The sequence below is a fragment of the Anomaloglossus baeobatrachus genome, chromosome 11 (genome assembly GCF_048569485.1).
Source record: "Anomaloglossus baeobatrachus isolate aAnoBae1 chromosome 11, aAnoBae1.hap1, whole genome shotgun sequence".
Classification (NCBI taxonomy): domain Eukaryota; kingdom Metazoa; phylum Chordata; class Amphibia; order Anura; family Aromobatidae; genus Anomaloglossus; species Anomaloglossus baeobatrachus.
The window spans coordinates 23,200,739-23,220,273 of NC_134363.1; the positions used below are offsets into that span (position 1 = coordinate 23,200,739).

Below are 19,535 nucleotides of genomic sequence, written 5' to 3' on the forward strand. Positions count from 1 at the left end.
TAGTGCTGCGCCCCATTCCGGAGTTTCTCCCTAAGGTCGTCTCCTCGTTTCATCTTAATCAGGATATATCCTTGCCTTCCTTTTGTCCTCATCTGGTTCACCGGTATGAAAAGGACTTACGTTTGCTGGATCTGGTGAGAGCACTCAGAATCTACATTTCCCGCACGGCGCCCATGCGCCGTTCCGATGCACTTTTTGTCCTTGTCGCTGGTCCGCGCAAGGGGTTGCAGGCTTCTAAAGCCACCCTGGCTCGATGGATCAAAGAACCAATTCTAGAGGCCTACCGTTCTGCGGGGCTTCCGGTTCCTTCAGGGCTAAAAGCCCACTCAACCAGAGCCGTGGGTGCGTCCTGGGCATTACGACACCAGGCTTCGGCTCAACAGGTGTGCCAGGCAGCTACCTGGTCGAGTCTGCACACTTTCACCAAACATTATCAGGTGCATACCTATGCTTCGGCGGATGCCAGCTTAGGTAGAAGAGTCCCTGCAGGCGGCAGTGACATCCCCGTAGGGGAGGGCTGTTTTGCAGCTCTAACATGAGGTATCTCTTTACCCACCCAGGGACAGCTTTTGGACGTCCCAATCGTCTGGGTCTCCCAATAGAGCGCTGAAGAAGTGAATTTTGTTACTTACCGTAAATTCCTTTTCTTCTAGCTCTTATTGGGAGACCCAGCACCCGCCCTGTTGTCCTTCGGGATTTTTTTGTTGTTTGCGGGTACACATGTTGTTCATGTTGAACGGTTTTTCAGTTCTCCGATGTTATTCGGAGTTAATTTGTTTAAACCAGTTATTGGCTTCCTCCTTCTTGCTTTGGCACTAAAACTGGAGAACCCGTGATACCACGGGGGGGGTATAGCCAGAAGGGGAGGGGCCTTGCACTTTTTAGTGTAGTGCTTTGTGTGGCCTCCGGAGGGCAGTAGCTATACCCCAATCGTCTGGGTCTCCCAATAAGAGCTAGAAGAAAAGGAATTTACGGTAAGTAACAAAATTCCCTTCTTCAAAGAACACCCCTTGTCTGATAGAGGGCAAAGGGGGAGAGGAGTGTGTGTGGGGTGAAGCTTTAACTCAAATTCTTGAGTGACTACATGTATACTAGAAGGTTGCCCGATTCTAAAGCATCGGGTATTCTAGAATTTGTGTAGTTAATGTATAATTTTTGTTATATATAGATATAGATATAGATATAGATATAGATATATAGATATAGATATAGATGTTGTTGTGTGTAGTTGCTAAGTGTTTGTGTAGGGGCTGTACATGTTCTGGGTGTTGTCTGGGTGTGGCGGGGGGTGAGAGCGGAGTAGTATGTGTGTTGCGTGTGTTGCGTTGTTTGTGGAGCGCTGTCTGTAGAGTTGTGTGTGTGTTGCACGGTTTGTGTGTGTGTGTGTGGTGTGTTTTGGGGGGAGGTATGTTTTGTGCAATGTGTGTGTTGTGCGGTATGTGCGTATATTTATGTATGCCGCGGTGTTTGTGTGTCGAGTGTGTGTGTGTGTGTGTGTGTGTGTGGCGTTGACTGTGTGTGGGTGTCTGTGTAGGGCGGTGTTTGTGGTTCTGTGGTTCCCAGTGTGTGTGTGTGTGTGTGTGTGTGTGTGTGGGTGTGTGTGTGGGTGTGTGTGTGGGTGTGTGTGTGGGTGTGTGTGTGGGTGTGTGTGTGGGTGTGTGTGTGGGTGTGTGTGTGGGTGTGTGTGTGGGTGTGTGTGTGGGTGTGTGGGTGTGTGTGTGGGTGGGTGGGTGTGTGGGTGTGTGGGTGTGTGGGTGTGTGGGTGTGTGGGTGTGTGTGTGGGTGTGTGGGTGGGTGTGTGGGTGGGTGTGTGGGTGGGTGTGTGGGTGGGTGTGTGGGTGGGTGTGTGGGTGGGTGTGTGGGTGGGTGTGTGGGTGGGTGTGTGGGTGGGTGTGTGTGGTGTGTGTGTGTGGTGTGTGTGTGTGGTGTGTGTGTGTGGTGTGTGTGTGTGGTGTGTGTGTGTGGTGTGCGTGTGTGTGTTGGGGGGAGGTGTGCACCTCCCATCGTGCCCCATCCCCCATGCTGCGCACCTCCCATCGTGCTCCATCCCCCATGCTGCGCACCTCCCATCGTGCTCCATCCCCCATGCTGCGCACCTCCCATCGTGCTCCATCCCCTATGCTGCGCATTCCCCATCGTGCTCCATCCCCTATGCTGCGCACTCCCAAACGTGCTCAATCCGCCATGCTGCGCACTCCCAAACGTGCTCCATTCGCCATGCTGCGCACTCCCAAACGTGCTCCATTCGCCATGCTGCGCACTCCCAAACGTGCTCCATTCGCCATGCTGCGCACTCCCAAACGTGCTCCATCCGCCATGCTGCGTACTCCCAAACGTGGTCCATCCTCTATGCTGCGCACTCCCAAACGTGCTCCATCCGCCATGCTGCACCAGCATCAGCCTCTCTGCCCGCAGCATCAGCCTCTCTCCTTCCAGCCTACCCGAGCCTCAGCCTCCCACAGCCTCTCTTCTCTCAGCCTCCCCCCTCCCCCTCCCAGCCTTCCCCAGGATCAGCCTCTCTCCTCCCAGCATCAGCCTTTCTTCGGCGCTCCATTGGGAGACCCAGACGATTGGGGTGTATAGCACTGCCTCCGGATGCCACACAAAGCATTACACTAAAAAGTGTAAGGCCCCTCCCCTTCTGGCTATACACCCCCAGTGGGATCACTGGCTCACCAGTTTTCTGCTTTGTGCGAAGGAGGTCAGACATCCACGCATAGCTCCACTGTTTAGTCAGCAGTAGCTGCTGACTATGTCGGATGGAAGAAAAGAGGGCCCATATGGGGCCCCCAGCATGCTCCCTTCTTACCCCACTTGTGGTTTGTAAGGTTGAGGTACCCATTGCGGGTACAGAGGCTGGAGCCCACATGCTGTTTTCCTTCCCCATCCCCCTGAGGGGCTCTGAGGAAGTGGGATCTTACCGGCCCCCAAGCCCTGAGGCCGGGCTCCATCCACAGACCCAGTGAACCTGCTGGATACGGAGCTGGGTACCGTTCAGGGACAAGGCCCTGCAACTTTCAGGTACTCTGTGTCCCCGTACAGACAGGCACGCACACGCCAGACTTGCTGGGTGTGTTAGTGCGCCGGGGACAGTAGCGCTGCACGCTGGGGTTTGAGTCACAGCAGCTTAGCTGTGTGACTTCATGTGCTGGGAACTACCGCGCCGGCCACTCTCGGAGCGGCGGCGCGGCTGGGACTTGTAGTGCGCCGGGGACTTAGCGCCGACCGCGCTTTTACGGCGGCGGCGCTTATAAATTTAGTCCCCGGCTTTTGCGGCCTAGCTCCGCTTCGTTCCCGCCCCCTCCCTGTCAATCAGGGAATGGGACAGACGCTGTGCAATCGTCAGCGCCGAGGGCTGGAGCCTTATTTACATGCTCCAGCCCTCTCACTAGGCACAGTGGGACGCAGGTTTCCCGCTTTTGGTCTGAGCACGCCCAGGGCCCGCCCCCCCCTCCACAGGACGCCGGCAGCCATTCCTGCATGCAGTCTGGCTGGAGGACGGACACAGGCTCTGGGAGACCCAGACTAGGGATTTCTGGCGACCACACACCCGCGTTTAGCGGGCGGTAAGCAGCACATTAGTGCTGGCCCCACTAGTGCCACAGTGTTGTATTGGTGTACTTTTTCCTGTACCAGATATATATATATATACTGCACTGTACGGTCGCTTCTTGGCTGTATACCCCTATATTGCTCTGAGGAGACAGCAACATGTCATCCACAAAACGCAAGGGTGCCAAGGCACGGGCTGTATACACTTCTTGTACAGCATGTGGGGCTAATCTACCAGCAGGCTCCAACGACTCTCATTGTGTGCAATGTTCAGTCCCAGTGGCACTTCGTCAGCCAGAGCCTATGGTGGTGGTAGCCCAGGCAGAGACGCCTGTGAACCCTGCCCCGGTGACGGGGACAGAATTTGCAGTCTTTGCTGATAAAATGTCTGTGACTATGACAAAAATCCTGGAGACCTTGCAGTCCAGGCCAGTTGCTCAGACCATGGACACTGCTGTGTCCATGTTCCCCGGTCCCCCTCAGTTGGAACTAATCCGTACTTCAAGGGGGTCCCAGGCATCACAGGCTGAGGGCTCTGACTCTGATGACAGTCCCAGGCCGCCTAAGCGAGCTCGCTGGGAGAGACCCTCCACGTCATCACGCGGGTCAGGGTCTCAGCGAGAAGGGTCTCTATATGATGAGACAGAGGTGGGTGATCAGGAGTCTGGTCCTGACACCGCACTCAATTTGGATACGCCAGATGGTGACGCCATGGTAAATGACCTTATAGCGGCCATCAATAGGCTGTTGGATATTTCTCCCCCAGCCCCTTCAGCAGAGGAGGCAGCTGCCCAGCAGGAGAAATTCCATTTCCTGTATCCCAAGCGTAAATTGAGTACTTTTCTGGACCACTCTGACTTCAGAGAATCAATCCAGAAACACCATGCTTATCCGGACAAGCGTTTTTCCAAACGTCTGAAGGATACACGTTATCCCTTTCCCCCTGACGTGGTCAAACGCTGGACCCAGTGTCCAAAAGTGGACCCTCCAATATCCAGGCTTGCAGCTAGATCCATAGTTGCAGTGGAGGATGGGGCTTCACTTAAAGATGCCAATGACAGACAGATGGACCTTTGGTTGAAATCTGTCTATGAAGCTATTGGCGCGTCGTTTGCTCCAGCATTCGCGGCCGTGTGGGCGCTCCAAGCTATTTCAGCTGGTCTGGCACAGGTGGACTCTTTCTTAAGTCCAGCAGTGCCGCAAGTGGCGTCCTTAACTACGCAAATGACTGCGTTTGCGACCTACGCTATCAATGCGGTACTAGACTCTACGAGCCGTACCTCAATGGCATCCGCCAACTCTGTAGTTTTGCGCAGAGCCTTGTGGTTAAAAGAATGGAAAGCAGATTCTGCTTCTAAAAAATGTTTAACCAGCTTGCCATTATCTGGAGACAGACTGTTTGGTGAGCAATTGGCGGAAATCATTAAACAGTCCAAAGGTAAGGACTCTTCCTTACCCCAGCCCAGATCAAGCAAACCTCAACAGAGGAAGTGGCAGTCAAAGTTTCGGTCCTTTCGAGGCTCGGGCAAGCCCCAATTCTCCTCGTCCAAAGGGACTCAGAAAGAGCAAAGGAGCTCTGATTCCTGGCGGACTCACTCACGCCCCAAGAAAGCAACCGGAGGTACCGCTTCCAAGGCGGCTGCCTCATGACTTTCGGCTGCCTCCCTCCGCATCCTCGGTCGGTGGCAGGCTCTCCCGCTTTTGCGACATTTGGCTGCCACAGGTCAAAGACCGGTGGGTAACAGACATTTTGTCTCACGGGTACAGGATAGAGTTCAGTTCTCGTCCTCCGCCTCGGTTCTTCAGAACTTCCCCACATCCCGACCGAGCAGATGCCCTTCTGCAGGCGGTGCATTCTCTAAGAGCAGAAGGAGTGGTGGTCCCTGTTCCTCTTCGGGAACAAGGACAAGGTTTTTACTCCAATCTCTTTGTGGTGCCAAAAAAGGACGGCTCATTCCGTCCTGTTCTGGACCTAAAACTGCTCAACAAGCATGTGAACGCCAGGCGGTTTCGGATGGAATCCCTCCGCTCAGTCATTGCCTCAATGTCTCAAGGAGATTTCCTAGCATCAATAGACATCAAAGATGCTTATCTCCACGTGCCGATTGCTACAGAGCACCAACGCTTTCTACGCTTCGTGATAGGAGACGACCATCTTCAGTTCGTAGCTCTGCCATTTGGTCTGGCGACAGTCCCACGGGTGTTCACCAAGGTCATGGCGGCAGTGGTAGCAGTCTTGCACTCTCAGGGACACTCTGTGATCCCTTACTTGGACGATCTACTTGTCAAGGCACCCTCTCAGGAGGCATGCCAACTCAGCCTGAATGTTGCACTGGAGACTCTCCAGACGTTCGGGTGGATCATCAACTTCTCAAAGTCAACTCTGTTACCGACCCAATCACTGACGTATCTTGGCATGGAGTTTCATACTCTCTCAGCGATAGTGAAGCTTCCGCTGGACAAGCAGCGGTCACTCAAAGTCAGTCGCACTCCTTAAGACGCCTCATGCACTTCCTCGGGAAGATGGTGGCGGCAATGGAGGCGGTTCCGTTTGCGCAGTTTCATCTGCGCCCACTTCAATGGGACATTCTCCGCCAATGGGACGGGAAGTCAACATCCCTGGACAGGAAAGTCTCCCTTTCCCAGACGGCCAAGGACTCTCTGCAGTGGTGGCTTCTTCCCACCTCATTATCACAGGGAAGATCCTTCCTACCACCGTCCTGGGCGGTGGTCACGACAGACGCGAGTCTGTCAGGGTGGGGAGCAGTTTTTCTCCACCACAGGGCTCAGGGTACGTGGACCCAGCAGGAGTCCACCCTTCAGATCAATGTTCTGGAAATCAGAGCAGTGTATCTTGCCCTACTAGCCTTCCAGCAGTGGCTGGAAGGAAGGCAGATCCGAATTCAGTCGGACAACTCCACAGCGGTGGCATACATCAACCACCAAGGGGGGACACGCAGTCGGCAAGCCTTCCAGGAAGTCCGGCGGATTCTGATGTGGGTGGAAGCCACGGCCTCCACCATATCCGCAGTTCACATCCCCGGCGTAGAAAACTGGGAAGCAGACTTCCTCAGTCGCCAGGGCATGGACGCAGGGGAATGGTCCCTTCACCCGGACGTGTTTCAGGAAATCTGTCGCCGCTGGGGAAGGCCGGACGTCGACCTAATGGCGTCCCGGCACAACAACAAGGTCCCAACCTTCATGGCACGGTCTCGCGATCACAGAGCTCTGGCGGCAGACGCCTTAGTGCAAGATTGGTCGCAGTTCCGGCTCCCTTATGTGTTTCCACCTCTGGCACTCTTGCCCAGAGTGCTACGCAAGATCAGATCCGACTGCAGCCGCGTCATACTCGTCGCCCCAGACTGGCCAAGGAGGGCGTGGTATCCGGATCTGTGGCATCTCACGGTCGGCCAACCGTGGGCACTACCAGACCGACCAGACTTGCTGTCCCAAGGGCCGTTTTTCCATCGGAATTCTGCGGCCCTGAACCTGACTGTGTGGCCATTGAGTCCTGGATCCTAGCGTCTTCAGGATTATCCCAAGGGGTCGTTGCCACCATGAGACAGGCTAGGAAGCCCACGTCCGCTAAGATCTACCACAGAACGTGGAGGATATTCTTATCCTGGTGCTCTGCTCAGGGAGTGTCTCCCTGGCCATTTGCATTGCCTACATTTCTTTCTTTCCTGCAATCTGGGTTAGAAAAAGGTTTGTCGCTCGGCTCCCTTAAAGGGCAAGTCTCGGCGCTATCCGTCTTTTTTCAGAAGCGTCTAGCACGACTTTCTAAGGTACGCACGTTCCTGCAGGGGGTTTGTCACATCGTACCCCCGTACAAGCGGCCGTTAGATCCATGGGATCTGAACAGGGTACTAGTTGCCCTCCAGAAGCCGCCCTTCGAGCCTCTGAGGGAGGTTTCACTTTCTAGACTATCACAGAAAGTGGCTTTTCTGGTAGCGATCACATCTCTTCGGAGAGTGTCTGAGCTAGCAGCGCTGTCATCCAAGGCTCCCTTCCTGGTCTTCCACCAGGACAAGGTAGTGCTGCGACCCATTCAGGAGTTTCTCCCGAAGGTGGTATCCTCTTTTCATCTTAATCAGGATATCTCTTTGCCTTCTTTTTGTCCTCATGCAGTTCATCGGTATGAGAAGGATTTACATTTGTTAGATCTGGTGAGAGCACTCAGAATCTACATTTCCCGCACGGCGCCCCTGCGCCGTTCGGATGCACTCTTTGTCCTTGTCGCTGGTAAGCGCAAAGGGTCGCAGGCTTCTAAGGCCACCCTGGCTCGATGGATCAAAGAACCAATTCTTGAAGCCTACCGTTCTGCTGGGCTTCCGTTTCCATCAGGGCTGAAGGCCCATTCTACCAGAGCCGTGGGTGCGTCCTGGGCATTACGACACCAGGCTACGGCTCAACAGGTGTGCCAGGCAGCTACCTGGTCGAGTCTGCACACTTTCACCAAACATTATCAGGTGCATACCTATGCTTCGGCGGACGCCAGCCTAGGTAGAAGAGTCCTGCAGGCGGCAGTTGCCTCCCCGTAGGGGAGGGCTGTCTTCGCAGCTCTAACATGAGGTATTCTTTACCCACCCAGGGACAGCTTTTGGACGTCCCAATCGTCTGGGTCTCCCAATGGAGCGCCGAAGAAGAAGGGAATTTTGTTACTTACCGTAAATTCCTTTTCTTCTAGCTCCTATTGGGAGACCCAGCACCCGCCCTGTTGTCCTTCGGGATTTTTGGTTGTTTTTCGGGTACACATGTTGTTCATGTTGAACGGTTTTCAGTTCTCCGACGTTACTTCGGAGTGAATTTGTTTAAACCAGTTCTTGGCTTTCCTCCTTCTTGCTTTTGCACTAAAACTGGTGAGCCAGTGATCCCACTGGGGGTGTATAGCCAGAAGGGGAGGGGCCTTACACTTTTTAGTGTAATGCTTTGTGTGGCCTCCGGAGGCAGTGCTATACACCCCAATCACTATGGGGAGATAAGGTATGCACACCAGTGACTATGTAAGGGGAATACATGGAATAGCAGAAACTGCTGTGTGAATACTGACTTGAAAAATCCAATAGCTATATGAAGAGTGAAAATGTGAAAAATGGAATCTGCATTACTGCCATGAACATATGAATCAAGAGAAATTTAGCTACTGAATTGATCAATGCAATAGAGCCCCAACACTACGCCAAAGTATTTCTCTACGTTGGGGTCCCTAGCTTGTGTGTGTCCTCTCATGCAGTTAAAAAACTTACCGTGTATGGGAAGCTGAGACCCAAGCTATTTATGCGTATTATATGGATTGGCAATAGGTGTGGTGGGGAGGGTTCACAAACGAAAAACTACTAACAATAATATTAGGTTTTTTGCACCCAGTTCAGACTTAGAATGGTGTTCCAAACGTTATTCGTTATTGTTAGTAGTTTTTCGTTTGTGAACCCTCCCCACCACACCTATTGCCAATCCATATAATACGCATAAATAGCTTGGGTCTCAGCTTCCCATACACGGTAAGTTTTTTAACTGCATGAGAGGACACACACAAGCTAGGGACCCCAACGTAGAGAAATACTTTGGCGTAGTGTTGGGGCTCTATTGCATTGATCAATTCAGTAGCTAAATTTCTCTTGATTCATATGTTCATGGCAGTAATGCAGATTCCATTTTTCACATTTTCACTCTTCATATAGCTATTGGATTTTTCAAGTCAGTATTCACACAGCAGTTTCTGCTATTCCATGTATTCCCCTTACATAGTCACTGGTGTGCATACCTTATCTCCCCATAGTGATGTTTATTTAGGTTTTTTGCACCCAGTTCAGACTTAGAATGGTGTTCCAAACGTTATTCGTTACTATACACCCCAATCGTCTGGGTCTCCCAATAGGAGCTAGAAGAAAAGGAATTTACGGTAAGTAACAAAATTCCCTTCTTTCTGTCCCCAGCATCAGCCTCTCTCCTTCCAGCCTACCCCAGCCTCAGCCTCCCCCAGCCTCTCTTCTCTCAGCCTCCCCCCTCCCCCTCCCAGCCTTTCCCAGGATCAGCCTCTCTCCTCCCAGCCTCCTCCAGCACGCCGTGCTCCTCTGCCGACACTCACAGATCCGATCGCATACACTCACACGCACACACACACCCGATCGCATACACTCACGCACACACACACTCACACACACCCGATCGCATACTCTCACACACACACTGACGATATTGCACATACGCGCTCACACTCACAACATCCGGAGATACCACATGCTTCTGGCCATGTGATCCTCCGGCAGGTCCTGGAAGCTCACAGCACAGTATCGGCGCAGAGAAGCAAGCGATATCCCAGGATGTTGTGAGTGTTTGGATGCGATGTGATGTGTGTGTGAGGTGTGTGTGAGAGTGAGTGTGATCTGATGTGTGTCTGTTATGTCTGTGCGTGTGTGTATGTTACGCCGCTGCAGGACCTTGATGCGCTGGTAACTATGCTAGCATGGTTACCAGCGTATCTCGTCGCACGGGAGCCCACACCAGCATACGCCGGGCAGGCCCAGCAATGCGAGAGTATGTGTCGGCTGGGTTTGCGGCGTACGCTGATGTGGGCTCCCGGGGGTACAGTTCTCACCTGTGAGTCGTGGCTCCGTCACCGTGTCGGTTCGGGGAATGCGCGGGGGCTAGCGTGCATTACGTGAGGGGGGCAGGGCGTGGCGTGGCCGAGTTGCCAATGCCTGCAGGGTGCCGGGGCGAGAGGCCAATCGGGGGGGGGCGGAGCCTGGGCGAGCGGCTGGCCAATCCGTGTGGGGGCGCAGCCTGGGCGAGCGGCCAATCAGTGTGGGGGGGGCGGGGCCATGGCGAGCCCAGCGGCCAATCGGCTTTGTGTCACCGTAAGGACACCATTTTGGAGCATGACAGACAGACAGACAGACTAAGGCAATTATATATATATAGATAATCCTTGAAAAAAAAAATGTGCCTATGAGGACCCCCACCATTTGTTTATATTTATATATTTTTGGACTCCAGGTTTTGTCAGAAGTTTGTGGACAAGAAATCACCACCAAGCACATGCTGCCCACGGTGGTCCGGATGGCCGGGGACGCCGTGGCCAACGTGCGGTTTAATGTGGCCAAGTCTTTGCAGAAAATAGGACCTACCCTGGACAACAGGTAATAAGATGGCTAGCCGGGTCAGAGAAACAAGCCATGTGCAATGATAAAGATCAACCATGTCAATGTGGAGGCTCCTTTACTCTTTGGCGTTTTGTTTTTTTTTATACTACTACTCTTATCCTTTTTTTGTCCCTGTTCTTGTGATTGAGGGTCTCTTTCTGGCAGTCAGTGGGAATAATGAATAATTGAGAATCGATCCCCTTCCCAGTGGGTCGGGGGCTGGGGGGGGTGAATACTTTTGGCTGGAATATCCCTTTTGTCATACAAAAATATAGTTTGGAAGTCTAGACAAACCCGATCCCTTGTTACCTACACCCAGTGACTGTTGCGTAGATTTTGCCAACAAACTATATTTGCAAGACCAATACAAGATTAACTTCCTGATTTTAATTGTGGGGTACACCCCAGGTGCAAAGACTGTCCCAGAAGCCTTTTTTTATTCTTTAAATATGATGAGACGGCGACGCTTGAGCTCCCGGCAGACATCCTCAGATTTGGGGTGATTGGGGTATAATCTGCTGTCATCATGGCCCTGTTGGAATCGATAGGGATTAAAGTGATATTCAGACACCAGCAAACGCTCCCACAATCTCCACCGATCCTCTCCATGTATCTGCGTCATTAATGTTTCATACTCCTTTGCTTCTTTGTAGCATCTTGCAGAATGACGTGAAGCCAGTTTTGGAGAAGTTGACACAAGACCAAGACGTCGATGTGAAATACTTTGCACAGGAAGCACTCACAGGTACGAGCAGGACGCAAAACTGCAGCTTTTGCCACATGAGAACTTTGTTTTCCTTTCCAATTCCTGGATTTTTTTTTTTTTTCTTTGTCCATAGGGGTCTGTGTACACAATGGCATTTTCAGGCCAAAAGAATGCACTGATTTTACAATGATGTAAAAAAAAAAATATTTTTATTATTTTTATTTTTATTATATTTATTATTTTTATTATTTTTATTTTTATTATTATTATTATTATTATTATTATTATTATTATTATTATCCTGCCACAACTCTTGCAATATTTTTAGTATTTTCTTTTTGTGTTGTTTAACTTTGCAGTAGGTCTAATGGAGGGGACGTTTCTTCTTGTCCACAGAGCCAATCCAAAAATAAGGGGACGTATATGCCATGCGATGCTCCTCTGGTCACTGTATTTACAGATTTAATTTACTAGAAAAGCATTGCATGGGCAATAATTCTCCTTACGCCACCTTTAGGCTATGTGCACACGTTGCCTTTTTTGTGACCACAAAGGTGCAGCGTTTTTGGCCACAAAAAAAGCAGCGCTTTAAAAACTCATGCATTTTTTGCTGCGTTTTTCTGCATTTTCGGCTGCGTTTTTGTTCACTGCATTTTGCTGTTTTTCCAATGCATTGTATGGGTGGAAAAATGCAGAAAATTGACGTTGCGTTTTTTGTTTTTTTTTTTACACAAACGCAGCTAAAAAAAAAAAAGCACGGTGCGGACAGCAAAAATGAAAACTCATAGACTTTGCTGAGGAAGCAAAGTCATGCAGTTTTCTGACCAAAAACGCCATAAAAAACGCAGCCTTAGTGCTCTCCGAAAGGAAAAAGGTCCACCACTAAATACACTGTCAAACCAGGCCTCCTGCTTTGCACTGATGAGGGCCAAAAAAAACCACAACACATTTGCAAATTAAGTGTCTGGTTTGGCTTCTTATTCGAAGTCATATGGCGAGGCTCATTAAAGGGAACTTGTCTCCTACTCACCTGTGGGGCAGTCCGGTCCATTAGGCATCAATAATCTTGACCTGGCGGTTCCTCTATCCTTGTGATCGCTGTGGAGACACGGGGCTCAGTGGGTGCTCTCGTCCGCTGGCCCAGCCGCCTTTAGAAAGACAGCATGGCCCAGGGCTCATCCCAACTAAACCCACGGCCTCCTTAACCGTGGGTGGAACACTACTCAGACACCACAGGGTGAGGGAATCACAATATTAAGACTTTATTGGATCCCCAAACAATTAACGGCACATAGCACATAACCGGCAAAACACACCAGGCTCGCCAGGGATTAGGATGTCCGTGCCTCAGAGCTTCCAGGGCTACTTGCGCCAAACTAGCAGCACCCCGCTTTCGGCGGGCACCCACCGAGAAAGGAATAACGCCGGATTTAGGAAGCTGTGTGAGCCTGTAGTCCGGTGACTGGATTGTCCCAAGCTGGATTCCTTCCTTAGGTAGTCCTTGGTATCAAAGCCGAATCCTTGCATTCAATGCTGAAGTCCATGTAGTGTTATAATCCAGGTTATGGCTTGCCAATCGGATCCGCAGGTCCTAGATTGGTATCATGTCGCAAGAGTCTCTCTGGGCAATGGGCAGTCCTCCTCCTTATACCCCTGAGCTCTCCATTCAGACTATTGGGGTCTTCACGATTGGAGGATAAGGCTGGGCTCTTATTGGCTACTTTCAAGGCATATACAAAATATCCAGAGGCAAGGGAGAGACAGCTAAGTTAAGGTACCGTCTCACAAAACGAGATCGCTGCTAAGTCACAGATTCTGTGACGCAGCAACGACCTCGCTATGTTTGACACATACCAGTGACCAGGCCCCTGCTGTGAGATCGCTGGTCGTGTCGGAATGTCCTGGAGCATTTCGCGGTCCTGCTGGGCAGGATGCATCGGTGTGTTTTGACACCTTACCAACGACCTCATTGACGACTCGGAGCTCAGACGCGTACAGCCGAGATCGTTATACCGGTCGCTACAGTCGCTGCATCGTTGGTAAGAGCTGACTGTTTGACATCTCACCAGTGACCATGTAGCGACTTACCAGCGATCCTCATCAGGTCTTATCGTTATGTTCTCGGATCGCTGGAAAGTTGTTAAACATCACATCTAGCAATTCTTTTAGTAATACAATGAGAAGTTTGGATAATTGATTTATCAGGGTGTCTGACCTTCACTGGCTAAGGCAATTACATGAGTCAACAATAACTTTAACACTAGACGCCTAAAGGCCCAGTCACACTAAACAACTTACCAGCGATCCCAACAACGATACAACCTGATAGGGATCGCTGGTAAGTTGCTAGGAGGTCACTGGTGAGATGTCACACTAAGCGACGCTCCAGCGATCCCACCAGCAACCTGACCTGGCAGGGATCGCTGGAGCGTCGCTACACTGGTTGCTGGTGAGCTGTCACACAGGCAGATCTCACCAGCAACCAGTGACCAGCCCCCAGCCAGCAGCGACGCGTGGAAGCGATGCTGCGCTTGGTAACTAAGGTAAATATCGGGTAACCAACCCGATATTTACCTTGGTTACCAGCACGCACCGCGTAGCACTGGCTCCCTGCACTCCTAGCCACAGTACACATCGGGTTAATTACCTGATGTGTACTCTGCTACGTGAGCAGGCAGCAGTTATGCTGGTAACCACGGTAAACATCGGGTAACCAAGAAGCCCTTCCCTTGGTTACCCGATATTTACCTTCGTTACCAGCGTCCGCCGCTCTCAGCTGTCAGTGCCGGCTCCTGTTCCCTGCACTCCTAGCCACAGTACACATCGGGTTAACTACCCCGATGTGTACTCCAGCTACGTGTGCAGGGAGCCGGCACTGAGAGCGGCGGACGCTGGTAACTAAGGTAAATATCGGGTAACCAAGGTAAGAGCTTCTTGGTTACCCGCTGTTTACCATGGTTACCAGCGTCCGCAGAAGCCGGCTCCTGCTGCCTGCACATTTAGTTGTTGCTGTCTCGCTGTCACACACAGCGATGTGCGCTTCACAGCGGGAGAGCAACAACTTAAAAATGGCCCAGGACATTCAGCAACAACCAACGACCTCACAGCAGGGGCCGGGTTGTTGCTGGATGTCACACACAGCAACATCGCTAGCAAGTTGTGCCTCAGCAGAGATGTTGCTTAGTGTGACGGTACCTTTTTAGAGTCTTGTAGAAGCAATGAGGGGCTTATCTCTCGTCTATAAACAAACTATCTTCATGTCTGGCTGAATTTTAAGAAATTTAACCCATGCTAGGCACTGACAGTCCATGTCGTCACAATCGCCATCCTTCCTGCTTCGTGTCCTACCTTATCCACACCGTGTCCTCCGTTGTTCTCCTTCGCACTTCTTCTCTCTGCCAGCTTGAGGGTAGAGCAATACTGTAAATACGGTCTGCCGTCGTCATGGCGGAGAGACGTACGCAGAAGCGCAATGAAGGGCACCTCCTCTATCCTTGCGAACGATGACGTTCTACGTCATTCACACGAAGCAAGAAGGACGGCGACCTCAAGGATAGAGGAGGCGCTGGCCTGAGACCACAAAGTCCCATCGGACCGCTCCGTAGGTGACTGGTTCCCTTAGAGTCGATATTGATCTTCAGGCTTGGTATTTCTTATGTTTTGCTATAGGTTAAGCTTTCTTCCTCTCATTTCTTCTTTTTCTTTTCAGTGCTGGCTCTGGCGTGAGATTACCCATTTTCAGAAGCCAACGGTGACTCTAATTTTTTTTTTCTGCACGATTTCCACTCACACTTGTGCCCATGACGCCACATCGTACCCTCCCTTGGTCCAGTCCTTACCCGGTGGTGTTCGGTCTCTCCCGCAGCCTCCTGGATCTCTACTATTCTTTCTTTCTCTTCTCATTACGCTGGACAATACTTCCGATGAATTGTTAGTGGCTGTGGCTTTTAACTCTTTAATATGCTATTACTCTGTCCAAAAAAAAAGACTCCGAAGGGGATCATAATGTTCATATCGGGTGCTTTGTTTCTATTGAGGTGTACCAGGAAGAAGACACGGCAGCTTTTCTAAGTATTTTTTATTTTTTTGTGAATTTCTGCTTTCAGGTAATTGCAATTATTCCTATACTATGCTGTTTATTGTTTCAACATCGTGGACATATCGATTGGGTTCCCTCCTTGTCGGCGCAGAGATCATCTCCCCCGACAAAGGGGCGCCATACACGGACGTAACGTTTCAATGGAGCTGCCTACCGCTTTATCCTTCCGTCTGACAACACTATATCGACATAGACCACCTGCATTCAAGCTGCTATTCTTGTCCTGGAATAAAAATGTAATATCGTTTTTTCGTTTTCACTTGTATCTGACATCGTAACAGTAAATGGGGGGGAAGGTTTTCGTAAAAGGTCCGAGATTAAAGGAGGGGGGAAAAGAGGAGATTCCATCCAAGACGGCGCAACGCTGTTGAGGGTCACGGTCTGTAACGTCGACGAGCGTTCATGGATTTGAGCTGCCTTGATTTGTAAAGTCACATTTAATAAATTATACAACTATTTGTTTCCAGAGGTCTCTGTTTTTTTTCATAATTGTATCGGCAGCAATTTTTAAAAAAGGAAGGGGGGAGTCGACTCGTCTTGGCCAGCAAGCAGCTTTACAGTTTTCTTCATAAAAATCTCAAGAATAGAGGGATTTTTAATTGTATGGTGTACTGCTTGTTCCACCTCTGTCGATTGTTGGTGGGATTCCTAAGTAAGGAGGACACGCTTGTATGTGGCTCTCGAATTCTGTCCCAGCACTTTTGAATTGATGCTTCCGCAGCCGTATTGCTGGTCTGAACTGTCGTTCATCAGGATCGGACTGTCGCCATCTCCGGCAAGTAAAAAGATGGAAGATGGGAGCGTTGTGCTCTGAAGATGAAAGAAACTACTGAGAAGAAAACGTGAACTCTTCAGCTCCTACATTACTTGGCTTCTGCTTGTGATGACCTCTCCAACTCCTAGATTACTTGGCTTCTGCGTGTGATGTACTCTTCAGCTCCTGTATTACTTGGCTTCTGCTTGTGATGTACTCTTCAGCTCCTAGATTACTTGGCTTCTGCGTGTGATGTACCCTTCAGCTCCTAGATTACTTGGCTTCTGCTTGTGATGAACTCTCCAGCTCCTAGATTACTTGGCTTCTGCTTGTGATGACCTCTCCAGCTCCTAGATTACTTGGCTTCTGCTTGTGATGACCTCTCCAGCTCCTAGATTACTTGGCTTCTGCGTGTGATGAACTCTCCAGCTCCTAGATTACTTGGCTTCTGCGTGTGATGACCTCTCCAGCTCCTAGATTACTTGGCTTCTGCTTGTGATGACCTCTCCAGCTCCTAGATTACTTGGCTTCTGCGTGTGATGAACTCTCCAGCTCCTAGATTACTTGGCTTCTGCTTGTGATGACCTCTCCAGCTCCTAGATTACTTGGCTTCTGCTTGTGATGACCTCTCCAGCTCCTAGATTACTTGGCTTCTGCGTGTGATGAACTCTCCAGCTCCTAGATTACTTGGCTTCTGCTTGTGATGACCTCTCCAGCTCCTAGATTACTTGGCTTCTGCGTGTGATGACCTCTCCAGCTCCTAGATTACTTGGCTTCTGCTTGTGATGACCTCTCCAGCTCCTAGATTACTTGGCTTCTGCTTGTGATGACCTCTCCAGCTCCTAGATTACTTGGCTTCTGCTTGTGATGACCTCTCCAGCTCCTAGATTGCTTGGCTTCTGCTTGTGATGACCTCTTCAGCTCCTAGATTGCTTGGCTTCTGCGTGTGATTAAAACCATATGTAATCATTCTTGCAGCCAGAGTAAAAGAATTGCATCTGGACATCAGGCGGAGGCTCATCAAAAGGGTTGTTTTTTGGGGTGTTTTTTTTTTTTTTTTTTTTTTTTTTTTGTATATGTATCCACTTTGATCTTATTATTAGCTTGTGTGCATGACTCTGCAGTAGTAAAGGAATCCACATCTGTCGACCATTTTGACTTCAGTGTTTGCAGTTTGTGACTTGGATGAAATATTGAAGTGTAAATGCTATTTGTATAAATAGTTTACTAAACTTTTCTTTGTCGCTCCATTGGGAGACCCAGACAATTGGGTGTATAGCTTCTGCCTCTGGAGGCCACACAAAGTATTACACTTTAAAAAGTGTAACCCCTCCCCTCTTCCTATACACCCTCCCGTGCATCACGGGCTCCTCAGTTTTATGCTTTGTGTGGAAGGAGGCACACATCCACTCATGCATTCTCATTTTAGTTAATCGGTTGGAAGAAAAGTGGGCCCCCACGGGTCCCCCGGCATGTTCCCTTCTCACCCCACTACGTTGGCGGTGCTGTTAAGGTTGAGGTACCCATTGCGGGTACAAAGGCCGGAGCCTCATGCCGTCTCCTTCACCATCCCTTAGCGGCTCTGGGAGAAGTGGGATCCTAAGCGGTCATCCATTCACTGGGACAGTGCTCCCTCCGCAGCCCCTGTGGGAATCTGTCGGACAGGAGTCTATTTATTTATCTTCAGGGACCGGGCCCTGCATCACTAAGGTACTCTGTGTCCCCATGGGGGATGTGCATGGAGCGCCTTCATCCCGGACGCTGCAGCAGCTGCTTATTTGTGACGGCCGCCGGACTTCCGCGCCGACCGCGCCTGCTTGTCGGCCGCGGTCTTAAATTTAGTCCCCGGCTTCAATTGCGGCCTAGTAGCAAAACTCCAGCCCCCGGGCCTGTCTATCAGGGGTAAGGGCGGGACTGCCGACCTGACGTCTGATGTGAGGGCCGGAGCATCCTGTATGTTTCCTCCCCCCTCACTGATCACTGTGGGGACTCCAGATTCCCGCACTTTTCTAGCGCCGCCCACGGCCCCACTCCTCCCCAGAGAGCTCCGGCAGTCATTTTTTTTTTTTGGCATTCTGCCGGTGGAGGATTTCCAGAAAAGAGCTCTGCAACGCTGGGAGACCTAAGGCAGGGAATCTGGAGGACACACGCTCCATTTTTTAGCGGTCGGTAAGCCACACCGGTCACCCGGTGCTGGTCCCCTTAGGGTGCCGGAATAGATACTATATATATTTATATATTTCTGTTCGGTCGGGCTGTATACCCTTTCCCATATACCCTCAGTGATCACTCTCCTAGGAGACAACAGCATGTTGTCCACAAGGAGCAAGGGTGCCAAGGCACAGGGTTATTTTGCGACCTGTACCTCTTGTGCGGCTAAGTTACCTGCGGGTTCCACCTACCCTCACTGTGAGCAATGCTCAACCCCTGTTTTGCTTGCTCAGCCGGAGCCTCGGTCACTAGTGGGCCCCTCGGCTCAGGCAGACCCCCCCTGCTCCCCCTGTCCAGGCGGCAGGGACAGAGTTTGCCGTTTTTGCTGAAAAACTCTGAGTCACTCTCACAATCCATGGCTCAGTCTATGGACAAATGGTCTGCCAAGCTACTAGAAGCTTTGCAGTCCAGACCGGTCCTTACACAGGCCCCGGGCCCTGTTGGATCGTCGCCTCCAGGCCCCTCTCTGTCCGCGCCGCAGCGCGTTCCCAGGGGGGGCCCTAGGTCTCATGTGGAGGACTCCTGCCCGGACCACAGTCCCAGACCGGCTAAGCGGGCCCGCTGGGAATCTTCCACGACTTTTTCACGCTGCTCGGGTTCCCAGCTTGAGGACTCTCTGGAGGACGAGGCGGACGTCGCAGCTCAGGGCTCTGACCCTGACGTTGCTCTCAATCTTGATACACCTGAAGGGGACGCCATAGTAAATGACCTTATCTCGTCCATCAACCAGGTGTTAGATATATCTCCCCCGCCGCCACCTGTAGAGGAGTCGACTTCTCAGCAGGAGAAACACCAATTTCGGTTCCCCAAACGTACACGGAGTGCGTTTTTCGATCACTCTAACTTCAGAGATGCTGTCCAGAAACCCAGAGCGGTTCCGGACAAGCGCTTTACTAAGCGCCTTACTGACACACGTTACCCCTTCCCCTCTGACGTAGTTAAGGGTTGGGCTCAATGTCCCAAGGTGGATCCCCCAGTCTCTAGATTGGCGGCTAGATCTGTGGTATCTGTTGCAGATGGCTCATCGCTAAAAGATGCCACTGACAGGCAGAGCTCCTGGTGAAGTCCATC

General features: G+C 51.0%; 1 protein-coding gene across 1 annotated transcript in view; it reads left to right on the forward strand.

Annotated features, from left to right (window-relative positions):
• The window catches only part of PPP2R1A (protein phosphatase 2 scaffold subunit Aalpha), a 95,447-nt gene extending 79,482 nt beyond the window's left edge, over window positions 1-15,965 (forward strand). Inside the window, exons 13-15 of the mRNA XM_075329054.1 lie at window positions 10,549-10,691; window positions 11,348-11,439; window positions 15,110-15,965. Coding sequence (XP_075185169.1) covers window positions 10,549-10,691; window positions 11,348-11,439; window positions 15,110-15,126 — 252 coding nt within the window. The 3' untranslated portion in view covers window positions 15,127-15,965. The remainder of the gene's footprint in view (window positions 1-10,548; window positions 10,692-11,347; window positions 11,440-15,109) is intronic.
• Window positions 15,966-19,535: the final 3,570 nt, after the last annotated feature.